General features: G+C 43.0%; 1 protein-coding gene across 2 annotated transcripts; it reads left to right on the forward strand.

Moving 5' to 3' along the window:
* Positions 1 to 5,626: 5,626 nt before the first annotated feature.
* Positions 5,627 to 10,928, forward strand: LOC136549862 (protein disulfide-isomerase LQY1, chloroplastic-like). Of its 2 annotated transcripts, XM_066541285.1 has the most exons (4): positions 5,627 to 6,104; positions 8,182 to 8,529; positions 10,310 to 10,459; positions 10,629 to 10,928. In XM_066541285.1, the coding sequence occupies exons 2-4, from the start codon at positions 8,305 to 8,307 to the stop codon at positions 10,704 to 10,706; spliced, it is 453 nt and encodes a 150-aa protein (XP_066397382.1). In that variant the 5' UTR covers positions 5,627 to 6,104; positions 8,182 to 8,304; the 3' UTR covers positions 10,707 to 10,928. The 2 variants fall into 2 exon arrangements, with proteins under 2 accessions (XP_066397382.1, XP_066397383.1); XM_066541286.1 differs by lacking the exon at positions 8,182 to 8,529 and having other exon boundaries at positions 5,661 to 6,104.

The raw sequence follows: 10,928 nt of genomic DNA on the forward strand, positions 1-10,928 counted from the left end.
CAATGTTTGTGTTAGTCTTAATGTGATGTTCTACGATGTATTTGTGATGTTCGCGTAGTATACATATAATGTTCTATGCTATATTTAGCGATGTTCGTGTAATCTTAATGTGATGTTCTACGATGTATTTTTAATGTTCGCGTAGTATACATATGATGTTCTATGCTATATTTAGCGATGTTCGTTAGTCTTAGTGTGATGTTCTACAATATATTTGCGTTGTTTGATAGTATTTTTTTTATTTGACTATAATTAATTACTTCACTAATTTACTTTGTATTTTTTAGTTTTTTACATTTCATGATATATATGATGTTCGCGTAGTATACATATAATGTTCCATGTTATTTTCTGCGATGTTCGTGTAATGTTAATGTGATGTTCGACGATGATATTTAAATACAGGTTCATCATGAGATAAATGTTTATAAAAAATTATCGAATTGTATCCATAGTGGGGTCTTGTTTTGAAGAGTTTATTGCAAGGAACACGATGGTGCAATCGGATTTTAATTAAGATACTTGGTTTAGGAGCTACGGATTTTTTTCTACTTCAAAAGTATAGGATATATGCTGATGGCAGCAAATTTGGATTTCCTGCATGCTTTCTGGTTGGCTGCGCATTACGCGGGCCTGATCATCACGTAGGCTCAAATTCAGCTTGCTACGCGCGGCCCAATATTGCATGGCAGGAAAATAATTGGGGGGGGGGGGGGGGGGGTGTCGACGCCAAGTAACTACCGCCCGGGTCGGTGGCTAGGGTCCCCCATCTATGTCTGCCATCTATGAAGGCAAGAATTTCTAAAGAAAAATCTGTGAAGGCAAGAACGGTGGGAGCGACGAACAATGGACCAATCGACGAAAAATAGGATTGGGTGAGGGATGATGGACCGATGCTCGACCTATGTCTCGGATTCTTGTCGTAGGTATACATTTGTCGTTGATGTAAACGAGAAAGTGAGAGTGTGAAAAGAAAGAAGGTGGGTAAAAGTGAGGAACAACAAACCTAATAATATACTTTAACATTAAGTACATGTATTCGCAGCTTGTCTTCCAAGCTTTGTGAAGTTTTCTTACTCATTTTTTGTTCTATTTCTCAAAGGGGGTCATCATTTGTCTACACTTTTTTACGACTGAATTGAGACAGTAACATCGTAGAGCAAAGCTTTTCGTACCTGTAACCGTAAAGTTGGTGACAGCAAAAGCTTCTCTTGTGATTTAAATCTATTCTTTCCGATAAAATCTAATTGGCCCCTAAACTATTAACACAGTCCAATTTAGCTCCTTGTAGCTAACGTGGTGCCCCTTAGGACGTGTGACATTGTGCCACCTTAGCTAATCTGCTTTCAAAACCTCTCAAGAGGTAAATCGAACGGTTTAAAAAGTCGGGAGAGTTTAAAAACTGAAATTTCTTATTGAAGAGACAAATCGATCATTCAAGGGAGGTCAGATAGACTTTTTTTCAAGATATGATGGTCATATTTTCTTATGTTACTTTAGGGAAAAAAAGATGGAGCGCAAGAGATAATGCGAGTTCATTTTACGAATGCATGTAACTCGTCGCAGCCTTTTTTATAAAATTGTTGAGTATTTATGTTTGGTTTTAGGGCTACATGTCAGAGATGTCTTAATGTTTTTTTGTCAAACAATACGTAAGACATTACGAAAAATCTGCTAGCTCTAACAAGAGAAGATACAATACTCTCTCCGATCCAACTTATAAGGCGTATTTTTACATAACATGGTCTTCTAAAATTGCAAATTGACCATTCATTTACTTTATATTATATATTTATATTACTTATAATTATTGAATAATACATTTGACTATAGGTCTACTAGTATCAAGTTTGTATTACAATGACTTAAAACGTTAGCTAAATTGTTTTTAGAAAAAAGGTATATTTCGGCCTTTGCAAAAGTTTTGCATATAACCATCCATTATTACAGCGATGTAGTCTTTAATCGAAAAAACTAAGCTAGCAAAAAGAAATAAAAACGTCAGAAACAAAAGAGAAATTTTTTTGGTTGAGATTATAATTATAAAGTTTAATTCTTGACCTACTTAAAATGCCTTATAAACTACACGAAAGAGTACATGATAAGTCGAAAAATGGAGGAGTCCATATTCCTATTTCCCTTTTCTATACCTAATAATAAAGTGGTAAAATTTGAGTCAATTTTTTTCTGCCTCTTCGTCAGCTTACAAAGTCCCTGTAGGACTATCATCCTGAGGTCGGGCGCCTCTGTTCGTGGTTTGGGAAAAAGGATCAGATACAGAAATATAAGAGAAGGAAGTGATCCTGGTGGAAAAGTGCAAGAGAGAAAGAAAAGGTGGAAGGATCTAAATTGAATTCGAGAAACTCAGGAATTCCTGATGTAAAAGTGCAGCCCTATGTTGTACCTGCTACTGCCGGGCTAGAACAAAACAAGAAGCAAAATTTCTGCCGTATTATTCTTTTCTGCCCTTCCATATCTTTTTATACGTTGGTTTTGTGCCTCCCTACAATCTGGATTTGCCGTTTCAAATTTTGATTTGTCTTCTGATCCATACATGTCCGTTTCAAATTCCTTCTTTGTTCTTCTATGTTCTTTCCGTTTCTATCTATGGAAGTCTGATTTCTTTCCACGTGTTCGTCGGCTCGGTTAGTTTTTAGATAAAAAAAAATGACAACATGTATAGTTAGGTGCTCTTCTCTGTCTAACCAGCTTATGGGGTCACAACGTTGCAAGGCACAAAAACTTAGAGTGGAGATGTTAGGGGAAGAGGAATAAATCATTAGGGTCGTAAAAAAGACTTTATACTACTACTAATAAATCTATATCTATATTAAAATCTCACTACCATCCATTTTTTCAGTCTTTTCCTAACTAACTCAGTGAACGTGGAGTTCAGCTCGGATACAAGTCCTTGAGATAACGCAGATAGTTAATTATGAATCCTAATCAAATAAATCCTTCTAATTTCCTAATAAATAAACATCAATTTTTTCATAGTGTCCGTTTCCGTTTCCGCTCGTTCCATTGTTTAATCAGTCGTCAGATGTTTTTTTTGTTTCTTTTAGCATTTTCCTTTCCAATTTCGTTCTCCACTTGGTTTTGTTTTTATTGTCGTCAATCTTTCTTTTTCCCTTTTTTGCGTATTTTTTTGTTCCGTCATTTATTTTCTTTCCATGTTTTCACCTTCTTTTCTCGCAAAGTTTTCGTCTGCTTAGATTTTTCTTTCCATAGTTTTGTATTTTTTCAAGTGTACCTCTCATTTTGATTTGTTACCTATGCTTTTATCTCTAACACTAAAATATCTGGTTGTATTTCTTTTTTAATGAGTATCTTTGTTTTGAACAGATATCTTCACCACTAATTTGTTGCTTCCATTAATTTTTTTGCTCGAGTTACATTCGTGTATGTGCTTCGTAATCAATGTTTTTATCATCGGTTTTGTCTATTGTGTCGGACGCAGATGGAACTTCGTTCGGCTCCCTCTCTTAGGTCCTAACCTGTTCCACCTCTAGAGTCTCATTAGCACGTGCGCAATGGATTGCCATATACCTATGACCCTATAAGAATGGTAGCCCTTAAGATCGAGGGCGCAGGAAATCGATAACCATGAGGCAAGGCAGAAGATACATCAAGCATACTGAAATTATGAGGATCAACTGTTGGAAAAGACCGATAGTGGAGCAATCGATCGACCATCACGTGATCCAACTACTCCTTGTCATGCTGAGCTCTACCAACTGTTGTGTCATCTCGTATACTGATGGGACAATTAGATCTTCCATGTACGTCGCTCTTTCTCGATCGTTAAGGGCACCGTAAGAGTTGCACACTCGGTCAATCGTGACCGTCTAGATCCACACGCACAAGGTTGCCGTGCCACCCCACGCATCGTTGCACAGTGCTAGCCTATGTCTTCTCGATGGTTGGCACACCGCCGTCCTAGGTTGCCTGGCAGAGCCTGATGATACTAGGTGTGCGTGCTGCCATGGCCATTAGGCCCACACACGGCTTCACTGGTGCAGCTGCACTTATGCCATCGACAACACAATAATTGTTTTCCTTTTAATTCTTAAAACACACTAGTCATTAGGGCGCCTGTAACAATCATTTTAAATCTCAAGCTGACGTGCACGTGAGTGTAGTCCCTAGTCCGTGTTCGTGTTTGAGAAAAATCTCCATGTTTTTTTTTAAAAAGAAAGATTCCCACGCTCCCCAAGAATTCCCGGTAGGGGAACAAAAGAAGTTTCACTTCGGTCTTCGGTCCATCAGGGCATCTCCGATCCAACCTATATAGTTCCCATAGTTACACGTAGGCTCCAGTAGAATTCAAGCCAATCATTTTCTTCCTCTCTCTCCGCTCAGTTCGCACTGTCTTGGCCGGTGAGCAGAAGCGCGCGTCCAGAACATCAGCGTGGCTGGTCGGCACGGCCCACGGGCACTCGAGTGCGGCAACGCGAGGACCGGCGCGGGTGGCAAACGCGGTGGCGCGGGCGGCCAAGCGCGGCGGCTGGCACGGGCGCTCGAGCAGGGCAGCGCACGCAGGGAGGTGGCAGGGCACGCACAGGGACATGGCGGGCGGCACGGCGTGGCCGGTGGCGACTATTCTTCTGTATCTCTCTCCGCGAGATCCGAAACCACAGCGCAGCCAACGAGGGGGGCAGCAAGGCGCGGCCATCAGCGAGGTCCAGTGCAGCACGTGATGGCGGCACAGGCGCGGACGGCGGTGCGGGCATGCGCGCGGCAGCGACAAGTGCGCCCACGCACGCAGGCGCGGACGAGCGGGCGTGTACGCAGGTAGCTAGGAGCGTGCCGACATCGCGCGCGGCAGCCGGCGAGCTTGCTGTGCGGCGGGTTGCGTCGTCTACGGAGGTGCATGGCTCGGGCCTGGGAATGCACGGGACGCGGGGCCCCGGCGGGCGGCGGACGGCGGTGGCTGCAGGCCGTGGCACGACGCATACGGCGAGCCCTGCTGCTCGTGTGCCGTGTGCGGACTACAGGCCTCTGGTCCTACCGTCAAAACGACGCAAAAATCGGCGGTTTCTTGTTGGTTGGAACCCGACCCAACGTCGTTTCTCTTTCTACTTAAAATTCGTTGCCACATCAGACCGCGACGCCTCCGGCAGACCTGCAGCGGCCAGCCAGCCAACGACGACTCGATACCGGCCCGCCGCCATGTTTGGCCCACCTGTCAGTGACTGACGAGCGCTAGATTTCAGCCCGGTCAGCACGCGCGTGGTCCACAACTACGGGAGCCATACAGCCCACATCTGATGGGACTCTGCGCCGCAACTGCCGCGGCAGCCCATCGCTCGCATTGGCGGCACCACCACGGTGGCGTGGCGGTAATCGTCGCTGACAAATCACGCGCACGCGGTTCTGCTGCTGCCGTGCCCAGCCGCAGCATGCTAACGTAAACGCGGCCTGGCCAGTCACATCATTCGATGGCCGGGGCTGTGTGTGACCGTGAGGAGTCGCATCGCATGGATCCGGTGGCCACCCCGGTCCGATCCGCTGGGCGAATGAAAGCAAAGACAACCGGCGCCGGTGGATGCAAATGCAACGCAGAAGCAGACGAACGAGCCCTAGCCTGTTGTTTCCGATCTCGATCTCGATCTCCACAGGACCATAGAACACCACAAGCCCACAACCCGCAAGCCAAATCAACGATGAGCTCCTCGCGGCCGTTGGGTTGCCGATGCGGACGGGACGAAAACCGCCGGGCAATTAATATTTGGCGTTCGCGCGATCGATCGAACCAGTGAACCCCGTGGGAACAAGAGGTCCACGGTACTTGAGGCTCTCCTGCTGTCCTGCCTCCTTCCGCCTCGCCCTTGCCCTCTCCTACCCGAGGCGCAGCGCCGGAGCCCCTCCGTGTGCATGCGATGCAGACGCCGGCGACCAGCTGCGGGGCCCACGGGGCAGCCCTCACCCCATGCCCCCGCTGCCGCACCCCTCCTGGAAGCCTCCTGAAGCCTTTCGCTGGCCCTTCTCGGCGGACGCCAGGGCACCGGCTCCTCGCTCCCATGGCCTCCACCGTCGACTCACCCGGGAGCTCCTCCGCCGACTTCGCCAAGCGCATAGAGCGCGCCTGGCTAATCTTCCAGGTTCTCCCACACCTCCTAACCCCTATGCTTCCGTGTGATAAGAGTTTTACCTACAACCATCCATTACGATGGAGTTTTTAATCGAAAAAATTAAACTTTACGATGTAGTTTTTAATCGAAAAAATTAAACTAGCAAAAGTCATTGAAAACAAAAGAGATAGACAAATGCTCACAATGCACATACATATATAAACGCACGTACACTTAGTAAAAACACACACGTACACTTACCCTATAAACACATGCACGCTCCTTCGACTTCGCCAAGCGCATAGAGTGCGCCTGGCTAATCTCCCAGGTTCTCCCACACCCCCTAATCGCTATGCTTTCCGTGATGTTTATTTGAGTTTTGCACACAATCATCCATTATTACAACGACATATTTCTTATAATTGAAAAAAAAACTAAACTAGCGAAAAGCAATACAACATTGAAACACAAAAAGATAATTTTTTTTGAATGTTTATAAGAGTTTTGCACACAACTATCCATTATTACAACGATTTAGTTTTTAATCGAAAAACTAAACTAGCAAAAGCAATAAACATTGAAAAACTACATTGAAACACAAAAGAGATAATTTTGAATGTTTATAAGAGTTTTGCACACAACTATCCATTATTACAACGATTTAGTTTTTAATCGAAAAACTAAACTAGCAAAAAACTAATAAACATTGAAAAAACACCAGCAAAATTGAATATTCACTCCCAAGGGGAGTCAAATCTAAGACCTGAGGTGCTATTAAGCCCCTTGTAACCACTACTACGCTACAGAACCTTTCACAACAAAAGAGATAATTATTGTTTAATATTCCAAAGTTTAGCTCTTGATCTACGCAAAATGTCTTATAAACTACTAGAAAGAGTGCATTATAATTCCAAAATTGAAGGAGTCCATGTTCCTATTCCTTTCAATTCTTAAAAGTCACTAGGGCACCTTTTAACAGTCAATTTAAATCACAAGTTGACGTGCATGTGTGAGCGTAGTCCGCGTTCGAGAAAAATTCCATGTTTTTCTATATCTATACTAAATAATAAAGAGACAAAATTTCTTCCCGACAAGTCAAATATTTTTAACTTTGACCAATTATATATAAAAGAATATTAATATTATAATGTATAATTAGTATCACTAGCAAATATGTTCGTGCGTTGCAACGGTACATACTTCCTGTTACATCACATGAACATCTTGCGTCTCGAAGATTAATATAATGATCATGATATCTATTTCAATACATATTAGAATCATATTTTATATCGTTACGAGACTTGAAGATTTATGTAATGGTCACGTCATTGTTCCTACATGTTTTGAAATTGAACTTTGTATGGTTGGACACAAGCACATGATTCTAGCTCATATGAGCATGGGCCATAAGTTCAGGCCACAAACAAAATAGAGATCACAGAGGCACGAGGGCATTATGCGGCGTAAAAATAAAAATGACGAATGAATCCCTTCACTCTTTAATATTATAGCAAATATGCTCATATGTTGCAACGGAGGTAAAACTTGTTACGTGGTTTACCTAAACGACTTGTGGTTCGGCTGAATTCATTTTAAGTCGATATCATCCATTCCGATTCATTTCTGGAATAGGACTTAATATCGTGTGTGGTCGCGTGCTGATCTAATTTGTATGGACATGTTTTGGCTTAGGATCAGAGTCTACTACTATGATGCATCATCAGTTTCAATTCGCTTTTAGATCCGTATTTTAATATTATATACATAATATAATATCTATTATTCTAATATATGCAATGACACATTTTTACGGTATTATTTTTCGGTCGTGCCAACCATAAGGCCTTAACCACTGGTAGAATCATTTATAAATAGAGAAAAGATTTGAAGGTATTAGCAACTGATAATAGAAAAAGGCTCTAGTGCGGTGGTAAGCAATTAATAGGTGAACCATGGTGGCCAAGCTTCGATCCTTGAAGCTGTTTTTTATCGCTGGCTGCTGGTGTTTTTTTCCCCTGGGCTTCGGACCTCACGTGTTACGACTTACGGAGTACGAACGATTTTTTTTCCTGTGGCTTCGTTTGGGCTTCGGATTGCTCGGCAGGAATCTGACGTGTGCTAGGCTGGAGAGCTCACCAAACGAGCTACGGCTCGGTCCCCACTCTCCTGCTGTCCTGCCTCCTTTCGCCCCGCTCCTCTCGGACCCGAGCCGGAGCCCCTCCGTGCGATGCAAACGCCGGCGACCATCTGCGGGGCCCACGGGGCGGCCTTCACCCCATGCCCCCGCCGCCCCACCCCTCCTAGAAGCTTTCGGAAGCCTTTCACTGGCCCTTCTCGGCGGACGCCAAGGCACCAGCTCCGGCTCCTCGCTCCCATGGCCTCCACCGTCGACTCACCCGGGAGCTCCTCCGACTTCGCCAAGCGTATAGACCGCGCCTGGCTAATCTCCCAGGTTCCCCCCTCCCTAATCGCTCTGCTTCCGGGATGTTTGTTGTTTGTTTGTTCGATTGGCCCGCAATGGGTTGTGTTAAGTTGTTGTCGTTTTAGGAATATTCCGTAGTTGTGGGTGTAGGCACGTGGCTAGGTTCTTCTCCCTTGTGTAAGGTGTATGCTTCAACAGTGAACGCCGTATCAGGGTTTGGGGCTTCGGACTTGTATTTCAAAGGAATTTCTGTGGTGAATTCGCGCGATGATCAACTGAATTCAATACCCTCATCGGGAAAATTTTAGTTAGAGACGATAAAACGCTGTTGCCATGATGGTTCAATGTTCAAATCATCCATGCCAGTGCTGCAGGTAGAAGATATCAGAAATAGTATATGTAGATGTTGAACTCATAATCCAAGTACAAGTAACTGTTGGTTCAAAAGGCCCCATAGCATTGAGTGCATACAGTCAGACATAAATCTAGTTACAAATAAGTGACATTCTGAGGTTGCCCAAAGTCAACTATCACAAACTTTGACTGCTAATTTTTACAACTCAGTACTTAAAAAAGTAGTGTGTAGCCAAAGTTTGGAATAGTTGAACTGAGACAATCCCAAATCATCACTTATGTGTGACTGGGGAGCTTAACTAGCTCTTCTGAGAAATTTGTCGAGAAGCGCTTCAACTGCTTTCAGTATTTTGCTAGACACTGTTTGTGCTGAAATTGTGGTAAGCCACAACTCGTGGTGAACAAATCATTCACCATACTTGCGGTAAGTTTGGGTTAGATGTATGGACAGCTGGGGCTAGAAGCTAAGAAAGTAGCAAATCACACATTTAATCGTGACTCGTGAATCAAGCAATGGTCAACCTTGTGGTGTTTGCTGTGACAAACCATGGTAGTGAACCAAACACCCTCTTAAGCTTCCTTGAGAAGCCACATGTTATCTGTGGGAGCTTAGCTAACTCTCTTGAGAAATTGGGGGCAAGGGGCTTTAACTTATATTAAAATTAAGGGGACATGAAGTTTCCTTGTGAAGAAGCCCAGGACCCCACACCATTTGAGAGAGTTTATCTGTTCATTTAAGCTATGTGTACCCTCCTTTAAACAAGGCTTAGCTACTCTAGCTTTTACCAATTTTTTATGTTTTTTATGTGAACTTTGAATTTTTGTGGTTCATTAGGATTTAGGAGTTGCTCAAAGGAGCTGTACAACTAATTTCCCCTTATGTGATAACTAGAGTATTCATACTATTATTGTTTTGCGGAGCATGCTGTGGTCTTCAACAAGAAAACATCCTAAGTCTAAGGCATATTTATATGCTAGGATTGCTTTTATATTATCTGATTAATTCAATTACTTGTGTGTACAAAATAAGGAGAAGTGTTCCAAAGATTTGGAAGAACATGGTGTTGATTTTTTTCATGTATGTGACCTAAACCTGATTCGGAGAACATGGATTGAAAATGGAAATGCTACATTTTCTAATTGGTTTCTTTTAGTTCTTGAAAGCTCTAACTAATAAAAATATATGTAATGTTAATTATATGATGTACGTTGCTTAAAAGTTAAATTTGCATTACCTAGAAATCAAATTTGTGGACGCCTTGCCTAATGGGCAGCTAAATAAAGATCCCAGTTTCTTGTTATTCCGTCATCTGAGGACTGGTCACTAGAGAAGAGAGTTAAATTCGATCAGAAGTGGGCAAACCTATTCTTTATTTTATCTACAGCAGTGATTTTTATTAGTGTGCAGCTTTGTCCTGCAGCCTAACTCTAACATTCATGATCTGGTGGTATGCAGCAACCAAGACCAGTTTCTTGCTCTTCTTGTCAATCTGCTGGCCACGTGGAGTGCAAGTGGTGTGCAGGAACAGGCTTCTTTATCCTTGGCGACAACATGTTGTGTGAAGTACCCTCAAGAAATTCAAAATGTGTGATATGCTCTGGAAAGGTTGTATAAGTTGTTCCTTGCCGCAGTTTACAGATTTTGCGAATACATCTACATGCAGACCACTTAACGTGAAATAAGTATGCTGTGCAGCACTTTTGTGCTCCATGAACAAGTCCATTTGCATGAAGTAATCTATTGAACATTTACATAAGATATTCTTCTATCTCAGGGCTTCACAAGTTGTGCTGATTGCCAAGGGACTGGGTTTCGTGCCAAGTGGCTTGAAGAACCTCCTATTGACAAATGAGGAAGTCAATCATACTGTAAAATTTACCATTTCACAGTAAACTAGCTACTTTTATGCTCCTCTTTCCATATTCTCCATATGTAACTATGGCAATTTATTTTCCTGTAACTGCATCAATTCCATGCTTATTGTGACATGTTCTTAATTATTCAATCATACATTTTCTATAAGAACATGAGTACCAAGAGGTACTTTTTGCTCTAACTCACAAATTTTGCCTCA

This window comes from Miscanthus floridulus, chromosome 4, assembly GCF_019320115.1.
Source record: "Miscanthus floridulus cultivar M001 chromosome 4, ASM1932011v1, whole genome shotgun sequence".
Taxonomy (NCBI): domain Eukaryota; kingdom Viridiplantae; phylum Streptophyta; class Magnoliopsida; order Poales; family Poaceae; genus Miscanthus; species Miscanthus floridulus.

Excerpts from the sequence above, each read along its gene's own strand:
- LOC136549862 (XM_066541285.1), top strand. The coding sequence starts at position 8,305 with ATGCAAACGCCGGCGACCATCTGCGGGGCCCACGGGGCGGCCTTCACC. Across the intron at positions 8,530-10,309 it reads GCGCCTGGCTAATCTCCCAG|CAACCAAGACCAGTTTCTTG; the intron begins GTTCCCCCCTCC and ends GGTGGTATGCAG. Across the intron at positions 10,460-10,628 it reads GTGTGATATGCTCTGGAAAG|GGCTTCACAAGTTGTGCTGA; the intron begins GTTGTATAAGTT and ends CTTCTATCTCAG.